This window comes from Polypterus senegalus, chromosome 18, assembly GCF_016835505.1.
Source record: "Polypterus senegalus isolate Bchr_013 chromosome 18, ASM1683550v1, whole genome shotgun sequence".
Lineage (NCBI taxonomy): Eukaryota > Metazoa > Chordata > Cladistia > Polypteriformes > Polypteridae > Polypterus > Polypterus senegalus.
Window position 1 is genome coordinate 14,653,605 of NC_053171.1, and position 21,914 is coordinate 14,675,518.

At 39.8% G+C, this 21,914-nt stretch overlaps 1 protein-coding gene across 2 annotated transcripts in view; it reads right to left on the bottom strand.

Annotated features, from left to right (window-relative positions):
* The window catches only part of LOC120518780 (coiled-coil domain-containing protein 9B), a 145,634-nt gene that overhangs the window by 63,517 nt on the left and 60,203 nt on the right, over positions 1–21,914 (bottom strand). For both annotated transcript variants that reach the window (XM_039741742.1, XM_039741741.1), the window contains exon 6: positions 3,856–4,040. In XM_039741742.1, coding sequence (XP_039597676.1) covers positions 3,856–4,040 — 185 coding nt within the window. The remainder of the gene's footprint in view (positions 1–3,855; positions 4,041–21,914) is intronic.

The following is a 21,914-nucleotide window of genomic DNA, read 5'->3' on the forward strand; positions in this document are numbered from 1 at the left end:
CAGTTGTGAACACTTTACCATGAATTACAAGGTTACTTCTATTTGCTTTGCTTTACTGCAGTACTTGGTGCAGGTACTGGCACTGCAGGTCTTAAACTGGAAGTGTTTGTACTTAATTATTGGTTACTGATTGTGTCAGTACTGCAAAAAGGGGTTGCCAGGGGCAGAATGTGTAAGAAAGTGACACAAAACACCATATTTAGAGCGAGAAATCCATCTCTGGAATTGGAGAGTTAGATCTATAATCCAGACACAAAACAATTCAAGCTAGTTAACTTTACTGGATGCAATATAAGCATATATTGTGGATGCACTAATGAGCGATACAGGCTTGAAAGACTTATGAACTAGCAACTATGGAGTTTAACATTATATTCCTCATCTGTAAAATGCCTTGATGGCTGGGTTAAGAGTCTTATTCTGCTTTGGATATTCTTGATGATCATCATGCTGGCCACTTCACAGCAACATCAGTTATTATGCTCAACATCATGTTCAAACTCAGCGTCTTCATAATTTAAAGTTGGCTTGTGATCTGTTTTATCATTTTTTCTTGTTTGATTTTGTTTCATTTGTTCATTATTCTCATAGGTTTATGATTACCTTTCTGCCAATTCCTAACTATCCTACTTTGCCCATCTTTGACCTTTTTCTTTCACAATTCCTTATTTTGTTTTGCTTCCCTTAGTCCAGTAAATAATCTTCTGCTTTTCTCTCCTTGGTTTTTGTCCATAAAATCCAGTAATGAATCTCAGACTAACATTTTTTAAAACCTCCTTCAAACATTTCATGCAGTTCACATCTTTCCTTGCATTATGAAGTACATTATCTGGCCCAACTTGTGTGAACAAATGGGAATCACAGCCATTGAGGTAGATACCTGGAGGTGGTTTATGACACTGGTATATTTAAGCATTACATGTTTCTAGAGTTTTGTCAAAGTCATAGTAACTAGACTTTTAAATTGGTAAATATAGTGACTTCATGTTTCTACTGTTTTTACCTTGTTAAAAATTAAATTTTACATCACTTATCTTCACTGTGTCACTATTAAATCTAACAAACCACTTAAAAATTTAGAACCATTACATTTTCTGAATTTTTCTATCAAGTTGGTACTGAAGTATTGGTACTTGTGCGCACTTTATCCCCCTAATGATGTTTTTTTTTCTTTTCTCCTTCTCCATTTCCCATTAATTTATTGGAATGTTATGTGTTTTTAAGTGTGGTGGTTAAGGTTTTGGACTTCAAACCCCACTACTGACATTGTGTGACCGGGAGCAAGTCACTTGACCTACCGGTGTTCCAACTGGAAAACCAAAAGGAAATGTAATCATTTGTTTGATAAATGTTGTAAGTCACCTTGGATAAAGGCGTTGGCCAAACAAGTAAATGTAAATGTAACTATTTAAAGCTCTGGGTTGCATTTGTTTAAAAGGTTCTACAAAGTAATGACTATTATTGTTAACTGGGATCGTGACCCATACTAATTAAAGAATCAAAGATTCATTCATGATTTTTGCTGATTGGTTAATTCAATTTTTTCATTTTTTTTTACAGTAAACAATACACAAATGCAAAGTATCTTCTTCAAAGTTAAATTAAATATCTTAATCAAGGAATTGGAATAGTCAGTAATGGGAAGACTCCCCTACCCTAACCTCCCTTCTCCTATCCATTCCTACCATGTGCCAAACTATCTCTCTATTTTAAAAGGAAATCCTGAGACAAGACTTTTTCAAAGAGATCATTTCAAGTCCTGCAAGACGAGACTTTGGCCATGACACTTTTTCTAGTCATGCCCTCCTCTCAACCATATTCAACCACAAACGAGGCCCTCTCACCTCTCATTCGTGTGAATGCTTTCGACAGACACAGTTCCTGCTCTCTTAGCTCTCATACATTTTTACATTTTCTTCACTTTGTGTTCCCAATAAAGAAAGACTTATTATGTCCAAATTTTATTGAAGAATTTCATCCCAAAGGGTAAACAAACAGAAGAAATGATTACATGGGCAATTCTATCACAGAGAAATGATGAAATCAAACAAATGAACGTGAAAATTGTCAATCGGTTACGTGGCAAATTGGTTAAATGCATATCAATAGACAATGTTGAAATAGTTGGTGGTGATCGTGCAGAAGATGAAAACATCAGCTTACAATATCCCGAAGAATATCCACAACTGTTAACACTGTATGGTTTTCCACCGCCTGAATTTCTATTGAAAGAAGGATGTATTCAAGAAAAGTAATGTAGTACATCTCCCGTGGATATCATTAGACAACAAAGGAGATCTTGATATGCCATGCATATTAAAATGTTAACAGCTTCCCTTTAGAACAGCTTTTGCAAAGACAACAAATCACACAGACAAACATTCGAAAAAGTCGGTTTATTTATTAAGCAGAAAGAAACTAAATTCACTCACGGGTAGTTATACGTTGCGTTGTCACGATGCAAGTCCAAAAACAGAATGAAAATTTAATGCGATATTGACGAAAATTTAATTAAAAAATTGTTACAGTAAAAGTGTAAGTTTAAAAAGTATTTTCGCGTTACTTTCAAATCCAAACAGAATGAAATCATAAAACGCAATGAATAACTCAACATGAAACATAATGTACTTTCAACTTATTGCATTTTACTATTTTTTTAATATAGTTAATTACTCCCCGTAATGTAAAATAGTTCTATTATGCGCATGCAACAGTTCCCATGAAGATAAACTGTTTAAATTGTACATCCGCATCCCCATATGCGAGCGACTGAACCACAAAGTGGCTACTGCGTAACGCCGGCCCAGGGGTTGGCGAATGAAGCGAGCAGGGGATAAAGCCTCCTTAGTTTAAATAATTATCGACACACAGTAAAGCTATAAAAACCTTACAGACTATTTAACTCCCCTTTCAAGGTCTTTGTGGCCGTTTGTCAGTTGACTGTAGACATATGTAGCATTTTTAATGATAACAGAAATTAACTCCAAATGAACCACACTATAAAATCGGATGTACCAATGTCTGAGCACTAGCAGTTCTGTAACAATACTGCCCAACCAAAATAATCCACTTTGGAACGGAAAGAAGAGAGAAAATGCTAAGGTGTCTAGTAAAATAAAAATGTGAAGGTTGCAAGGTAAACAGTATTAGACAGGGCTAAAAAAAAAGACCCATCTTTTTAAAAGGACACTGGGGGGCAATGCCAAAACATGGACATACATTTTCGTAATATGCCCTTCTGGACACAGATGACACAGTAGGTATAAGAGGAGCTTCATAATGAATCTTTTATGTACAAGACAGACAGATCCTGTGTAGCATCTGAATCTTTGTATTTCAGTAGTTATATAAAAGAAAACATTTTTAATATGGAATTCCAGTAGTATGGGTATCACTAGAGGCAAGATCACAAGACTGGATTTAGGGGGTACGGGTGAACAGAAGTAAAGAATTAAACAGGACACCAAACATTTTAAGGCAGACCAACATTTAAAGCATGCAAATAAGGATTTCATTGTACTAATGCATGATAGAATCGTGACCCTATCAACCTATAATTGGAGAAAAAAAAAAGAAAGAATTGAAGAGGATATGATATACAGTAAGTGCTAGGTTTATGGAATGTGCACTTCAATTGTTAGTTATTTGGTATTTTAATACTATTTATTTATATACTTTGTGCATATCTTGCCTTAGAAAACCTTTCTGAATTTTTATTGTTACCTTTTGTACTTTTTTTGCACCACTACATTGTCTTATTTTTGAGCATGGGTGCCACTATTTTGTTGTGGAAGAAAGCGCCCATTGCTATTACTTGACCACTGCAAATTGTAATGAGTACCACTATCAACTCACATGTTTTCAGTTTTGTCTAGATCCCACGCTCTCCGCCATTCACCTCTGGCATTCTTGTGTCTTGCTACTCTTTCTCTGTCAATCTCTTCCCGTTCTTGCTTCCAGCGAATATACTCCATTTCTTCTTGCCCGGATGTTGGCACTAACAAGTTGGCTGGGTTTTTCAGTGTTTGTCTCGCTGCATCCTAAAATAAAGAAACGATCATAGAATTTTTATTAAATATACTAATTAAAGGATACATAGTAAAGATACTTATAATACGCATTTCTAGAAGCTGATTTGTTGACACTGTTAACTATCAGTAAATCGATGGTCAGTGTTATCTGAGGAAACTCGGTATTACAGTACTGTGTACGATTTATGAAATTAATTACAAATTTGAAACACACAATAATTGATTGCATAAGTATTCAAATCACCTTTTGGCACACATGGCAGCCTTGCGTCTGTGTGCACGGGCCTTTCAGCTTTGCACATAAGGACCCTGTCAATTTTCTACAGTCTTCTTTACGAAACTGCTCAAGTTCTGCCAGGCTGCATGGACATCATGAGTGAACAGCCCTTGCCAAGTCCATGTCACTCCAGGACATGAACATTGTTGTTTTGAATGCACTGTTTTGTTGTTTTGGCTTTATGCTTAGATATACTGTCTTGCTGGAAAACAAATCTTGTAAGGTGTAGGTTTTTTTCAGATTCCATCAGGTTTTCCTTCAGGATTTCTTCATACTAGCCAACCCGCGGCATAGCATAATCAGGCCGCTTTTTAAATGATTTTTAAGGAAAAAATAAACATTTGAAAAATCCGTAATTTAATAAACCACCAAGAAAAGTAACATTGCAACAATGCACGCTACGAACCAACATACAATTGTCCGTGACTGAAAACCGGAGGAGCGCCATCGCGCCTTCAAAGCGAAGGACGGGGTTGAACGGCGCTCGTTCAGTACGCACTGCCCGCTTATGTGCCCGCCCCCAACTCCCTACCTGAGTCGCTTTCGTCTGTGTACAGTCCACATGCACCTGTGAGTCACGTTGACTGTTAATTTTCCAAACACCGCCTCAGTCGGTTTCCACGTTGAATTTTCATTGTTCTTTGCAGTTCCGGCTGCTTTTTTATATACCGACCAAGTCACACGAATTGGTTTACAAAGGGTAGGGACGTAATCAGTGCGAGCGTATGACCCGCACGTACTGGGAATTTCGTTCGTGGGGAACAATTGCAAGCCACGGTCTCCATCACGAATGGGGTTCAACGGCTTACCTACGCCTCCCCGCGCCGGGTAGACACCCGTTGATCCATTCAGTGTAGCGCGTGCAGTACCGGACATACAAGTGCATCACAGACCTGTTAATGCTCAATCTCACGTGGCTGAAAGCCACTTGTCCCTCTAAGAATTTGGACACCGACCGCTGTTGGGTCGTGTAACTATTTGGCAGGCGGGAGTTTCGTTCGTTTTCGGAAATAACCAGCCAAATCGTTCCACCGAGTAAGAACTGCCATGCACCACCACCCACAGAATCAAGAAAGAGCTATCAATCTGTCAATCCTCTCCGTGTCCGGGCCGGGTGAGGTTTCCTGTGTTGAGTCAAATGAAGTGAAAGGCTTCACACCTGGTGGTGCCCTTCCGTCAATTCCTTTAAGTTTCAGCTTTGTAACCATACTCCCCCCTGAACCCAAAGACTTTGGTTACCCGGTTGGCTGCCCTGTTGCGGGGCCTGCATTGGTGAAGCAGGTGAGACGGTAATGAAACAGAGGCACAGGGCTTATTGGTTTTTAAAGACTGCTTCCTTCATTGGTTTTAACCAATGTACGGAACGAACCAACACACAATCATCCGTGTGGCGCGGAGGGTGGAACGGAAGGAGAGGAGAAGGACATCCACTCCGCTCCCTCTGTCATGCTAGTCTGCTGATTTCTCGCTCAGTATGCACTGCCTGTTGATGTGGCCACCTTCAACTCATCACTCGAGTCGCTGTCGTCTTTCTACAGTTCAGATGCACCTGTGACTCACGTAGACTTTTCATTGCTCTGTGCTGTTTTGGCTGCCTTTCTATATATAATCCACCAAGACACCCGACCACGGTAGTAGCGAGGTGGGAGGGGGGTGTGTACAAAGTGCAGGAGCATCTAAGAAGACGCATGTTTGTCGCGGATGCGAATTGCTGTATGTAGCGTGTAAAACAGTTTGCTATGGTCACGCGGTCGTGTGTCACAACCGAAAACTCATTTTTTAAAGACTGCTTACTTCATTGTGTTCTAACCTCAGTTGTAAAGGAATGTTTTAAGGATCCCATGGGATACCCCTCACAAACCGTTTTACACGCTGGATATGGCGATTCACCTCCGCGAGAAACATGCCTCTATGAACAGTCAGCGTGGGTCGGAGCTGCATGTTGCCTCTACAGACAGACGAATATAAATGACACCGTTTTTTCTGTGTCGTCGCGTCTGAGTTGGTGGGCGTGGCTCTGCGAGTTGTCGTCGTATCCAATGGTCTTGGAGTTGGTGGCCGTGGCTCCTTCCTGCTTGCGCCATAGGTGTCTCACTTGTCAGCGGCTTAGTGAATCCACGCCCCTTCTGGCGTGCTTTCCATGGTCGTCTTGCCTTAGTGAATTATATATATAGATTTTGCTACATTCATGTTACCCCCTAACCTTACAAGTCTTCCAGAGCCTGTTGCACAGAAGCATCACCTTAGCATAATGCTGTCACCACAGTGGGAATGGTGTGTTTTCGATGATAAGTCTTCAAGAATGTCACTGACAAGGTAAGTAAACCTCTCAAAGTTGATATCTTCACAGAGAGACACACTGCTAATGGCTGTGTCCAGGAGATCATGTAAGGCCAGGTCGCTCGCAAGCCCAGACACTCAAGACTCCTCGCTCAGTCTCTCGAGAGCCCTGATTAGAGCCTCCATTGACTCCAAAAAGATCACAGCATCTTCGGCAAAGTCAAGATCACCAACAGATGCATCACAGCCACAGGACCCCATGACCCTGCCCAACACTCAGTCCATGCAAGCAATGAACAGAGTAGGAGCAAAAACACAATGCTTCATCAGAATCAACTAGGAAAAACGCAGAGGGTCTGCCTCCACTCTGCACAGCAAACACACACGTCTCCTAAATGGAAACAAAATTGCTTGAAATGCCTGGAGAAGTTCACCCTGGATACCCCAGATCCCCGAGGCCTTCTCTACCCTCAGCTGGTTCACCAACTGTGCAATCTCAATGAGACTATTTGGTTCACAGCTAATTGGAGGATCAGCCTCAAAAAACGTGGACCCAGTGATGTTCAAGGTCCAAGCAGGAGGATAGGATCAGCTTTAAACTGCTGCTCAAAGTAGCCAGCCCAGTTGGTCACAACTCCAGTGTCATCTATAAGGACCATCCCATCACCCGCCCTGACTGCAACTCCCAGAGGAACAAATTCAGATGTGCGTAATGCTTTGATTCCTCTGTAAGCAGGATGTGGGTCACTAGACAATAGATGGCGTGCCACTTGTCTCTGGTGACTCTTCTATGAAGTCAGTACACAGACTGGGAGATCGGGGGGGGTGGGGGAGAAGAGAAATGAGGTCACTGGAAATGGGTGTGTGGCACTTCCGATATTTTTGCAAAAGCATGAAGGTCCTAGTCTTTACAGTACTTCCTGTCTTGCTATATGGTTGCGAGACATGGATGCTCTCCAGTGACCCGAGTCAAAGACTGGACTGTGTCTCTTCGGAGAATCCATGGGTACTGCTGGTTTGACTTTGTGTCGAATGAGCAGTTCCTCATGGAGTCCCAAATGAGGCATATTACCTGCACTGTGAGGGAACATCAGTTACAGCACTACAGACATGTGGCGTAATTCCCCCAAGGGTGATCGGGTTCACAGGATCCTCAATGTTGAGGGCCCGAGTGGCTGGACCAGACCAAGGGGACACCCACAGAACACCTGGCTTCCACAGATAGATGGTCATTTCTGGAAGGTGGAACTGGGGGATTGCCAACCAAGATCCCGAGTTGTTCTTTTATGTGGGGGATTGTGGCAAAGTGCTGTACCAGTGCATGCTTACCAACATGCAGTGTTTAACCTTGCCATTTAGTTTGAAGGCCAAAAAGCTCAATTTTGGACTCATCAGACCAAAGAACCTTCTTCTAACTGCCTTCTACTACACATGCGAGTTTCTTCTTTTTGCCACTCTCCCATAAAGCCGTGACTGGTAAAGAGCACGGGCACAGTTGTCTGCACAGTCTCACCAATCTCATCCCCATGTAACTTATAAACCCTTTAAAGTTCTCACAGGTCTCTTGGTGGCCTCTCTCACTAGTATTCTTGCACATTCTCTCAGTTTTTGTGAATAGCCTACTCTAGGAAAATTTACAGCGGTGCTGTCCTCGTTCCATTTCTTAATTTAGCGGGATATTCACTGACTGAGAGTGTTTTCCACTCTCCATCACCTGAGGTCTGCTTTTCAGTTTCCTTTTCATGGAGTAGCTTGGCGTTTTCTTTTATTTTCCTTGTTTAGGTTAGGTCACCATATTGACTTACCACAAGTTTTTCTTTCCAGATAAAATGCATTTATACTACAAACAATTGAAACCTCCATTGAATTAATTATGGGTATGCTTGTATTTTATATTTGTAATTAATTTTGACAACTTCTCAGAAATCATTCTCACATTTAAGAGACCTTTTCCTGCTGATCAGTGTGAAAAAAGCCAAATAAAGTCCACTGTAATTCAGTGATATATAACAAAACCTTCCCAGGGGGGTAAAACTTTATTGGCACAGTAAATTATGCATTTTAACATTTCCTCATATTAAATGATTTTAAGATATTCTCAAACAAAAGCCAAATTACTAAAAGATATTTTACAAACTGCATGACATACAGTATCTTAAAACCATTTAACATATTTCAGAATTATCTGCCAATAACCACAAATAGTTCATTTAAATTTCTTAAAAGTTATTTCCAGATATTCAAAAATATCAATTTCTTTTTTTACTATATTTAAAATGCTAATGTTGCTTCTTTAACTGTAGCTCTTGATGTATGATTAGGCTCCATCAGATGTGTGGTTTTTACTTGTAGCCATTGTACAAAATGAATAATAATTTGCTTGAATTTTAATGTCTTGAAGCATGCTAGTTTATTAGTATGAAGCAATCAAAGTAACTTAAAATAAACTCATATATTCAAGGAAAGACAAATCTTCAAGAAATTATTCATGAGTTGTGTTACAGAATCTTGGTTGTAAATTTTGATTAAATGTAGCACTTCTTATGTTACATTTTCAATTCAGGACATTGCCGAATTTGTACTGAAAATGGGAGCGACTTCTAGGCAGTACCAAAAAGGATGTTTTGTTAATGTTAGGGCTTGTTTATACTTCATGCTCAGAACGCGTACGCACATGCATCATGGCTGCCACGCGTTCTCAGCGTTCATCCGACGTGTCCTCTGAGCAAGTCCTCAGAAAGTAATGTGACATGTGCACGAGTTGCAGTACCAGCAAAAAGTCGGGGGGCTCAGTGTGATAAAAGTTGGGATGTGACCTCAGAGTGTTTACTGTCTACATGTGACAGAAAGCCGCTTTGAGGATCCTCCGGGACCGATGTGCATGTTTCGATGTTTGATAAATGGTTCGATCTGGTGAAGCAAAATGCTGACATACAAATGCATTCATGGTGCTATTATATTCAAGCGTCGCATATTCTCCAACGTAATGACACAATATATTTTAAAAGTCTCACATACGATTTTTTTTTCTGTACCTTTACAACAGCATCAGAATGTACAGCAGTGTATTTTGAGTCACAGAGAAAAAATTTAAGGACATGGTGAAAAGGTCTATTTTATGAGTAAAGTGGAAATTTCACCTTTAATCCCGAAATGTTCACTTTAACCCCGTAGTTTATCATCAAAGTAGACCGTCGTAAACGTCATCTTAAAACAGACCCAGTTGTTAATCACTACGTGCTTCTGGGGCTTTCTCATGATGACAGCAGTGGCAAGCACCAATAGATCACCACATAGAACACATTAAATGTATGATATTCCAACTCTCTGCACATTTAGAATCCTTAGATTTATACATATCATCACTTTCATGATGAAATGCATTAAAGAATGTATATTATATTTTACAGATAAATCGTTAACTTATTTTAAATAATGAATACTGTTAATAATTACATATATGGGGGTGCACGGTGACAGAGCGGTAGTGCTGTTGTCTTGCAGGGAGTCACGTCGCTGGTGTTCCCTGCCTAGAGTCTGCATGTTTTCCTGGTGAGTTTCCACAGTGTGCTCTGGTTTCCTTCCAAAGCCATGAAGGTTTGGGGATTTGGTGATGCTAAAAATGCTGCTAGTGTATGTGTATGCTTGTGTTCAGCTTGCAATGAGTTGATGCCCCATCCAGGGATTTTGTTTCTGTCTTGTTCCCGATGCTTGCTGGTATGGGTGCATCCCGGGATTGACAGATGTAATCATTATAATCCAGAGGTCACAAGTTTGAAACCAGCTCCCCTGCAAATTTACCATTTTGAGTAGTAAACTGCTCTTATTGTTAATATTATACAATAAAAACAAACATTTGATTTGTGTCTGTAACAGCTGGTGTAAATTTATAGTACTTGTAGTTCGAACTCGCAACCTCTGCATTATAAGTCAGCAGTTCTTACTACTGCTCCACGAAAGCGGTCATATTATCCTTGTACCTGTTGTGAAAGTGTTTATTTGATATTTGGATTCCACATATTATACAGTTCATGTCTACATTTTGTCATTTATTACTAAAACATGAAAAACGTTTCTGTTTTAACGATGTGTTTACATAGACACAGAACACACATGAAATTATTTACCCTATACAACTCTAGGTAGGTCACTCCTATATAATCAAGGCTGAAACTGGGAGAACTTCTTACCTTTTCAGCGGTGGTGAGTGGATGGTACAGCAGGTTGCCTGCTGCTTTTGCTTATCGACAAATTTACAAGACAAAAGATGCTGACGGAGAGGTGCAAAGGGATTTAAGGTGGGCCGGATTTACGAGATTTTTTGTAGTCTTTCGTAATTCTAGTGGTAGAGGAAAAGGTGAGTCAAAAACTGCAATAAAGGAGGGAATAAGGGCAGGATATAAACAATAGGTGGAAGTAAGAGAAGTAACAAATGATCAAATATTACCAATTAAACCTAAGTGTATAAGACTGTAGCCTTACTAGTGATGCTGTATGGGTGTGAAACTTTGGCCATCTGAAAGAAGATGCTGCTTATCATAACATCAGTATTGGCTAGTCATTGACGTTGCTCAGCTCATAATGCTTTTTTGAAGCACAAGGCTGACTGCTCTAATGATATGATGCCAAATACTTTAACGGTAGCATAGAACAGAGCACATCAGGGGAGTCACTTATTTTTTTATTTTATTATACTTAATTAATCCCTAAGGAAATTACTTGGTTTTCGCATACCCCTTGGGGTCACATCATAGGGTCAGCCATTGTACCCCTGGAGCAATTGAAGGTTAAGGGCTTTGCTCAAGGGCCCAGCAGAGTAGCAGCTCTTTTGGCATTGACGAAAATTCGAACCGGCAACCTTCGGGATACCAGCACAGATCCTTAGCTTTAGAGCCACCACTCCTATTGTATATATAACCAGTTAATGGATCATATCAACTATTCTCTTCCCAGCAGAAGAATGGCAAAAGATAGTGGGTTGATGGTGTGATTGTATCCATGATAGTATATTGCATTTCACTCCAAATTTTGACATCTTCTTATCAAAAACAAGTAATCAAATAGCTGCATTGAAGAAGTTCTTTATAAGCATTAGTCTGCTAAGTCATAGTAATCACAAACCATTTACTTTCTAAGTAGCGCACAGTGTGAAGAGAACTTACATAATAGATATACCAATTATGTACAAGATATTTTGCTGGAAATGTCTTGAGGGACATTAACGATCAGTTAACAAAGCTCATTTGGCCATAAGGCTATCACAGCTAAGTTAAACTTTTGCATTACATATACAGCTAACAATTTGATCTTATTTTTAAATTCTAATCTAGAAGTAAGGACTTCTAATAAAAAATATCAACAACTAAGGATTCTTAATGTATTTTAGTGTGGAAAAGCCATTAGAGCATCAGTCTTTCTTGTTCTGGTCTCCTTTGATAAAAGCATTGGCCAAATATACAATGTTAACAATAATAATAAATTTCACAGAGTGACACACTGCCCTCTAGTGGAAAGTTGAGGCATTATTGTTTTAGAAAGACCCTCTTGCTTATGAGAAAAATATCTGTCCATCATTAAAATGTATGAATCAGAAACAAAATAAGTTAGACATGACTATACACATATATATATATATATATATATATATATATATATATATATATATATATATATATATATATATATATATATATATATATATATACATACATATATATATATATATATATATATACATATACATATATATATATACATATATACATATATATATATATATATATATATATATATATATATATACATATATATATATATATATATATATATATATATATATATATATATATATATATATATATATATATATATATATATATATATATATATATATATTATATATAAAAATTTAAGTTTATTTCAGACAATATACTTATAGTGAGAAGCCACATAATTAGGCCCAACCAGTTGACAGCATTATATGATCAGACATTTCTATTTAAAACATGTGGGTGGGTACTAACAGATCAGCAAGATTAAAAAAATTAAGAGATTAAATGTGGCGTGACAGTGACACAGAGAAACAGTTATCTATAACATTATTGACATACACAAATGCTTACGTGACTTGCTCTGGCTTAACATCACAAAATATGAGTGCTGTCAAGTTGGTGGGGTGTAAGGAGTACAGAATCATCTTGTTTTGCTCAGATAAACAGTAAAAGCAGAAATAGAAAACCTAATCACATGCACACTCTGGCTAAGATATCTCTCCACAATGACTCAGGCAGTAATGTTTTAAAGCCCACTTCAATTGTGCATGGGTGCCAGTGCCACTTTTGAGACCATCTGAGTAGAAATCTGTTGGGTGGTCCAAGATTCTACTTACTTCCAATGTCTAAAATACTGCTTGAAAATCCAGGCATCTATAATGACTCACTGGAGGACTAGCTAACATTATAATCCGCTTGCTTCCTCATAAGTTATAGTTATACATGGAAGATACACTATCTCCTTGGCTTGCCACATTCCAGGCTGTGTTCTAAGGAAATCAAGCATTCCCAGGCCTAACAGCCTGTGCCCCATAAACACTTCTTGTCTCCAAATATTTCTTGACAGCTTTTCTAATATTTAACCATAATCTAGCGAAAAATCTAAATCTTGGGCCAATGATCTAGCAGGTCCATTTTGGGCATTGCACAACAATGATGTCACTGACTTGTGCTGCAGAGAGCATTTTTGCTATCTTCTGTAAATCATTGGTACTTTAGGTACAAATTCTAGAAGCCTGCATTCATATCTGAACATTGCAATCAGTAAGACAAGATTAAACTACTTTTAAAAAACAAACATTTTCATATTAAAAAAAAAGAAATCACTTAAGTGTTAAGAGTGTATAGTTTTAGAAAAGGCCAACCAAACTGAAGTGCACTTTTGCCATTTGGTGTTGGTATCAACATGGTCTTTGAATGATTCGTATAGCTGCTTCACAACTTCAGAGTCATGTGTTTAAATCCTGTTATCTCTAAGATGGGCAGCTTAAGTAACTCTGTCCCACATATGCGAGTATGGCAATGTTGCGAGTATTGATCTGTAGTGATCTGCTTTCCATTTGATGCTGCCGAGATTGGCTTCATCCCACACCCTGCAACACTTTAAGCAAATTCAACATTGAAAATGAGTGAGTGAATGATTTGTAATGTTGACTACAAGTGTGATTTTCCTTCTATTTAAATAATGTATCTTTACTTGAAAGGAAAATCTGTTTACATGAAAAGTATTTGCAATCTAAACTACTCAAGAAATAAAAAAACAGTATTCCAGTGATTGTGCATGTACATTTTTATGTATTGTACTGTTCAATTAGGCCACAAAATGAAAAATAAATTTAGAATGGACGCTTTGATTTGGAATTCCAATTTCCTAATTTCTGCTTTGAAAAACAAAACAAAAGTGTCCCATCTTGATTAAAGAAAAGCTCACAATTCTAACTATCCGCCCTAAAACTCTATCTATTATAAAAAAAAAAAAAAAAACTTGTGGCGAGACTTTTTCCCGGTGATGAGACGTGATCTTCTGAAGAGTGACAGAGACACTTTCACTTCCTGCGAGATGGACAAGTCATGTGTCAGAAGGGGACCTTGTTTTTCAATTTCCTGGATAATCCAGTTACTGATTGTGTCATGGCTGTCTGCAGGATGTAAGTATTTGCTGTCTTGCAAAGGAGTTGCCATTCTGAAGTTTATGGCTGGTTGAGATTTACAAACAATACCACGTGTGATAACAGAACTGCTGCTTCCTTGGAGGGGCCTGGATAATCCAGTTACTGGTTGTGTCAGGATTGTTTGTGTAAGTATTAGCTGTCTTGCAAAGGAGTCGCCGCTTTGAAGTCTTGCCTTGGAGGATTTCTGTATTTACCTGACTTGGCAATTCACATTTTTGACAATATTGGTTTCTAAACAGCAGATCTGTACTCATTAATGGTTGGTAACAATACATTTTGTTAACTCGTGTTTTCATTATTTGTTAAACCCAGGAAATTTAGCTGTGCCACTTGTTTAATCTGGTTGTCCAGAATTGATAATTGCAGGGACTGAAGGAGATTTAAGCTCTGGCCAGGAGAAGGCAAGAGGAGAGGGACGGTCCACTGAGAACACTGCCAAGACACCCGGACAGAGCAAAGGGGCTCGCAGGCTGACAAGGGTACGTGGCTGGCACGACGTGAGGCACAAGGACGGCAATACTTCCAGGGAGGAAGAGACAGCTCCACAAGGAGACGCCGGTTGTGGGCCCAGCGAGAGGGAAGCTGCATGGAAGGACCGAGCCAAGCTGGCAGACAAGAAATAAGGCGTGCCTAGGTCACAGCAATACAAGAAGCCCAGAGTGGAAAAAAAGGAACAACGAAGAGACGCCGACAGGGACTCCACGATTCTCTTGGAAACGAGTGTCCGGTGAACAGAGTGCATCCGTGGACAGTTGAACAATTAAGTGTTGGGGTAACACTGAGAACAAACAGGACTTTGCACCACTACAGGTTGTATCATCCAATTCATGTTTTTAATGGACTTTTAGAGTGTGTACTGTGGGCTTTCCTTTCTAAGATAAGGAATTTTCTTCATGATACTGTTAGATTTGGTTTATGTTCATTTATCTTTTTCATGTACTTATTATTGTCTAGTGTAATAGAAGTTACTGTTACTTCCTGAAATTGCTGTTGTGTCTTTCATTGTGTGTTTACTCACCGCCCAATTTAAAGAAACCTGTGTGCTATCATTGGTAAATTTCAGGAGTTCCCAGTCTCTTAATAAAACTGGGTGGCGTAGTCGGATATTTGGATGGTGTCTAGTTAGATTACCTGAAAGTGTGACCAGACACCTGTTACACATGTCATACTTACAACCTTCAGACCCAAGTCCCGTGATACACTTGCAGAGCAGGTTAGAGATAATGGACGTAGGGAAATTTGAAAGACTCCGAAAATGAGTAAAGATCGCATTAGCGCAAACAATCTTAAAATTATTACTCAGGGAAATAATGGAACAGTGAAAAGAGATCAAATATTCAGGGGCTGTACAGGTGTTTAAACATTCGAAGCTCTGTGCGAAATGCAGATCACGCGACACACAGCATGAGCAAGCCAATCCCAGCAAGCACAGGGTGCAAGGCATGAACAAATCCCGGGCAGGGCGCGCACCCACACACCAAGCACACACTAAGGACAATTTAGAATCACCAATGCACCTAACCTGCATGTCTTTGAACTGTGGGAGGAAACCCAGGTCTCCTTACTGCAAGGCAGCAGCGATACCCACTGCACTGCCAAAGTGTTTTTATCAGTCTGTTATATTAGTGCTTTCGTATTTATCTATGTGATGATCTATGCAATAATAAATAATAATAATAATAATAATAAATGTTGCATTTATAGAGCGCCTTTCACAAACCCAAAGTCGCTTTACACACAGAGTAAAAAAGAAAAAAAAAAATTACACAAAAGTCAAAAGTTCATGGAAGAGGAAGGTTTTCAGTTGAGATTTAAAGGTGGAGAAAGAGGAACAATCTCGGAGAGACTGAGGAAGAGAACACTGAAGGACCTGCCTCCCAGGATGGAGAGTCTGGTGCGTGGGACAGTAAGGAGATTACTGCTCGAGGACCTGAGAGTGACAAAGAGTGTATGTAGAGGGGTGCAAGGTTATGTAGGGCTTTGAAGGTAAGAAGCAGAATCTTGAATTTAATCCTTGATGGAAATGGTAACCAGTGAAGCTGGTAGAGAACAGGGGAGGTGTGAGCAAAACACTTTGTGTGGATGAGGACTCTGGCTGTAGCTTCTGTATAGATTTTGTAGGGAGACCAATGAAAAGGGAATTACAGTAATCAATACAAGATATTATGAAACAATGAACCAGAGTTTGAGCATCATTAAAAAGGACAGAAATGGACGGAGGCAGGCAATGTGACGGAGGTGATAGAATGAAATATTGGAAAGAGACCCAACGTGTAGCTCAAAGTTAAGTGATGAATCAAACAAAACACCAAGATTTCTGACAGCAGGAGCAGGTTTGACTAGTTGACTAGTGTACCATCAACAGAAACAGAGAAAATGGATGCCTAAGAAAGTTGGGATTTTGGACCCACCAGTAACACTTCAGTTTTATTAGCATTAAGTTTGAGAAAGTTATTTTCCATCCATTACTTAAGGTCAGTGATGTAGTCAGTGGGTGTTCTGGTAGGTGAACCTGTAGGGAGTGTGTACTAAGATATAACTGTATATCGTCTGCATAACAGTGGACGTTAAGGCCATGTCTGTTAATAATCTGACCCAAAGGAAGGATATTAAAGGATTTTAATGTATAATATATTTTAATTACTCACAGTGCAAGGATGCACTCTTATTTTGACTGATAAGTCTGAAAAAGCCTTTGTAAGTGTGAGTGTGCATACAGTATGTAAGGTGGTACTTGATAATCCCTAGTCATCTCAGACACTACTCATACCCATTCATTGGCTGCTGCCGCCAAGCTAGTATTTAATTCTTTTATTAGAATAAGTGGGGTGGTCAAAAATAGATATCTGCAGATTTTTAATTCACATAATGTTCATTTGTGATATTTTTGCTTATACTGCTGTCTGCTAATATTTGTTTGAAAAGTTTTAAATATAAAATAGTGTCGTGTCAGAGACATTTCTCACATAAAATGTGTTCAGACACTAGCTGTTGCTATGTTGGCACAAAAGTGTTTGAGTTAGCATATTGACATAATGTACTTTGTAAGAACTGGTATTTTTATAATTGAGTAAAGCCCAATCTTACTGCTAACGATGAGCAATCAAACAGAGAGGCCTTAACTAGAATAAAGCAGTTGGCAAGTACCAAAGCCTGGACAGTAAAAGGAATTCTGATGAGAATGTACAGCAGCCTGTCTGCAGGGCAAAGTTGTTACCACGTCTTGACATTTGCAATATACTTATTGTTTAAATGAAACATACAGGATATCAAACAGTACACTGACCACAGTAAGTGAACTCTTTTCATTCAGAGCTCATGAAACAAAAGCTTTAAGTACACAGTAAATGTTATGTAAGATATTCGGTCTTCTTTGTATGTTCAAATGCAAGCAGCACAGTGTCTACCTGTGTCTGCGTGGGATTCATCCGGGTGCTCCGGTTTCCTCCCACAGTCCAAATACATTCAGGTTAGGTGCATTGGTGATCCTAAATTGTCCCTAGTGTGTGCTTGGTGTGTGAGTGTGTGTGTGTGTGTTCGTGTTCCCTGCGGTGGGCTGGTACCCTGCCCGGGATTTGATCCTGCCTTGTGCCCTGTGTTGGCTGGGATTGGCTCCGGCAGACACCGTGACCCTGTGTTAGGATATAGTGGGTTGAATAATGGATGGAGGGATAATAATGAAATTACGACGGTAAATTCAAAGTTAAATAAAGCCTAAAAGACAACAATTGATGGTCCAGCGCACACACACACACACAGGTTACATGAGCATCTTGACAGAGAGGTAAACTGAGAGAAGGGTAATAAAGTCAAGTAGAGCTAAAGGCCTTCCTGAACAGATGAGTTTTGAGTTGTTTTTTAAAAGAATTCATGGAGTCAGCTGACCTGATTAATTTCGGTAGGATGGATAAATCCTGAAAGTTCTGAACAGCTGCCTAAACCCTCATGAACTGGACTGTACAGTAGACAGGCTTGAACAGGTTGACTACAGTACACTTTGAAGGCAGTTTGTCCACTCAGACTTTTTCTCCCATCAAAGGGAAAATAAACTTCAAAGCTGAACAGCAAAAAGGACACTTTCTTATCTAGCTGGTTGCACATGTCATGCAGAGTTTTGGAAGGACCAAAATGGAGACTAATGCCATTAAAATGAAGCTGAAGAGCAAAGAATTTTGGTCAATAATTATCATTTCTTGTTCCAAGACTTGGACTTGCAACGTCCTTTATCTTCAAATTTTCTTCTAAGCCTACAGCCTTGGTTTGCAACCAAGACAAGCCAGGCTTTCATCTTCTGGCTCTGATGTTCCTAGGACACTATGCTTTTTCTGTTTGAATGATTCATATCCATGAGCTGAGGTTATTCTTCAAGTTGGTCAGTCAATCCTTGACCAAGAATTCCAGGCCACTGGGTTGAAATTTTACAGGCAGTAAGGTTCACCCTCAGGTTGTCCTTGACCCTCTTTGTGGGTCTGCCCCATGGTCTGCTTTCACCCAGTAGATCAGAGAAGAGCAGATGTTTTGGAAACAGGCATTCTGATGACATGTCCTGTCCACTGGAGGTGATGGCTGACTATCGTGATCTGAGTGCTGGTCATATCTGCCCACTAGAGGATCTCAGTGTCCATGTCCTTATCCCTCTCATAGGTTGTTCTGGTGCAATCTTCCAACACTTTCAAATGTTGTTAGTATGACATCCAGGTCTCTGAGGCAAGCAGATGGGTGCTGATGGCCACCACATGATAGAAATAGAAGTTAATCTTCATTCTTAGTACATGGATGCCAAAGATCTGATGCTAGCATATGCCAATCATGTAGTAGGATGCAGATATCCTGTTTCTGTTGGCACATATTCTAGCTGATGGTGGCAAAGGAGAAAAAAAAAATGCTGTTGAGGTTTAAAAAAAAAAAACAGACCTGTTCCAGAACTGCAAAACAAACTAACAGGAGCCTCACCGTCACCTCCACCCAGCACAAGCTGGAAGAGAGTCTGGATCTTAGCAATGTCCATTTCCATAATATGTGCGGTACAGACTCAGGAATCCATGGCTAACTGGAAGTGATCCCTTGGATGACTGCTTGCAGTGTTGTGATATGTATACTGCAGGTCAGTGAGTTACAACATGGCGGTGTTTTGTTTCAACCATAAGGCAGGCATGGCTAGGAAGCTACCTACCAGCCAGGAATGCAGATGGAGGGAAGAGGCGTTTTCTTTAATAACCATGTGGTCGACCGCGGCAAGATGGAGGGAAAAACAGAGTGGGAGAGAGGACACAGTCTGGCTTCACACCAGATGTTCCTGGGAAAGCAGAAGTCGGTTTTCCACAGAACATGACTAGTTTGTGTTCAACCAATGCTCTAACCATTTTGCGAAGGATGTCAAATTTGCAGTGGATCTTCTAGTGAATGTCACAGCTGATGCTGTTGAACGCTTTCATCAGGTCAAAGAATGTAAACAGAAGAGAAAAACAATGTTCTCTGGACTTCCCTTAAATGTTGCCAACCTGTGCACTGAATTGTAATAATAGGAGCTTAACTTGTTTATGGACAATGGGGAAAACGAGGAAATTGGGGAAAGCAGTTGTACAAGGAATATTCGTTATTGTCAGTGTCCTCCATTGAGACGCAGGCACTGACAACAGTCATATGGTTTTGTCTACTGACAAACAGAAAGGCTCATTTTTTTACTGATTCTTGTTAGATGCAGGTTGTGGGCACCATGGGAAGTCTTAATGGTGAATGCTACCCTCTGATTCCTTTGATTAGCAGCCAGTTTCCCTTTGCAAAAAGTGTAGAAAGTTACAACTTCCCTTTATTGACCTTCATCTGGTCATGATGTTGAACCTTTGGAAATCCCTGGCTGCTAGTATTGTTATCCTCTTTGGATGACTGATGTTTTATCTGTGAAAAAGAGTTCTGACATTTAATGTTGCCAGTGTTGTCTTTTGTTGGTTTTATTTGTTTTTCTGTAATTGTGTACCTTCTCTTTAAATATACAGTTGTGGCCAAATGCTTTGAGAATGACACAAATATTAATTTTCACAAAGTTTGCTGCCTCAATATTTATGATGGCAATTTGCCTATACCCCAGATTGTTATGAAGAGTGATCAGATGAATTGCAATTTATTGCAGAGTCCCTCTTGCCATGAAAATGAACTGAATCCCAAAAAAACATTTCCACTGTACTTCAGCCCTGCCACAAAAGGACCTGCTGACATCACGTCAGTGATCCTCTCGTTAACATAGGTGAGATTGTTGATGAGGACAAGGCTGGAGATCCAGAGTTAGAACAGAGAGATTCAACTGCTGGCAAGGAGGCTTCAGGGCACCCAAGAAGGTCCAGCAAGCACCAGGATCGTCTCTTAAAGTTGATTCAGCTACAGGATCGGGGCACCACCAGTGCAGAGCTTGTTTAAGAATGGCAGCAGGCAGGTGTGAGTGCATCTACACGCACAGTGTTGCAAAGACTTTAAGAGGACGGCTTGAGGTCAAGAAGGGCAGCAAAGAAGCCACTTGTCTCCAAGAAAAACATCAGAGATACACCGATATTCTGCAAAGGTACAAGGATTGGACTGCTGGGATAAAGTTATTTTCTCTGATGAATCCTGTTTTCCGATTGTTTGGGGCATCTGGAAAAAAGATTGTCTAGAGAAGAAAAGGTAAGCGCTACCATCAGTCCTGTGTCATTCCAACAGTAAAGCATCCTGAGACCATTCATGTGTGGGGTTGCTTCTCCGCCAAGGCAGTGGGCTCACTCACAACTTTGCCTAAGAACACAGCCATGAATAAAGAATGGGACCAAAACTTCCTCTAAGAGCAATTTCTCCCAGCCTTTTAAGAACGGTCTGGTGATGAACAATGCTTTTTCCAGCATGATGGAGCACCATGCCATAAATCAGAAGTGATAACTAAGAGGCTCGGAGAGCAAAACATAGAAATTTTGGGTCCTTGGTCAGGGCACTCCCCGGACCTTAATCCCATTGAGAATTTGTGATCAATCCTCAAGAAACAGGTGGACAAACAAATCCACAAATTCTAATAAACTCTAAGCATTGATTATGCAAGAATGGACATAGCAGCACTAGAAAAGGTCCAGAGTAGAGCGACCAGGCTGATTCCAGGGCCACAGGGGTTGAATTATGAGGAATGATTAAAACAGCCGAGCCTTTACAGTTCAATCACGTCACCTCTTAATCTTGTGTTGCTTAAATTTGTTTAAAATTATGAAGGGAATTAGTCCAGTGGATCAAGAACACGTGGACACAGTTGGAAACTTGTTAAGGGTAAATTTTGCACAAACATTAGGAAGTTTTTCTTTACACAAAGAACGATAGACACTTGGAATAAGCGACCAAGTAGTGTGGTAGACAGTAAGACATTAGGGACTTTGAAAATTCAACTTGATGTTTTTTTGGAAGAAATAAGTGGATAGGACTGGCGAGCTTTGTTGGGCTGAATGGCCTGTTCTCGTCTAGAGTGTTTTAATAGGCTGCAATCAGTCAGGATTTGGCCCAGAAGTTGATTGACAGCTTGCCAGGGTGACTTGCCCTGAAAAAGAAGGGGCAACACTGCAAATGTTGACTCTTTGCATAAACTTAATGCAAT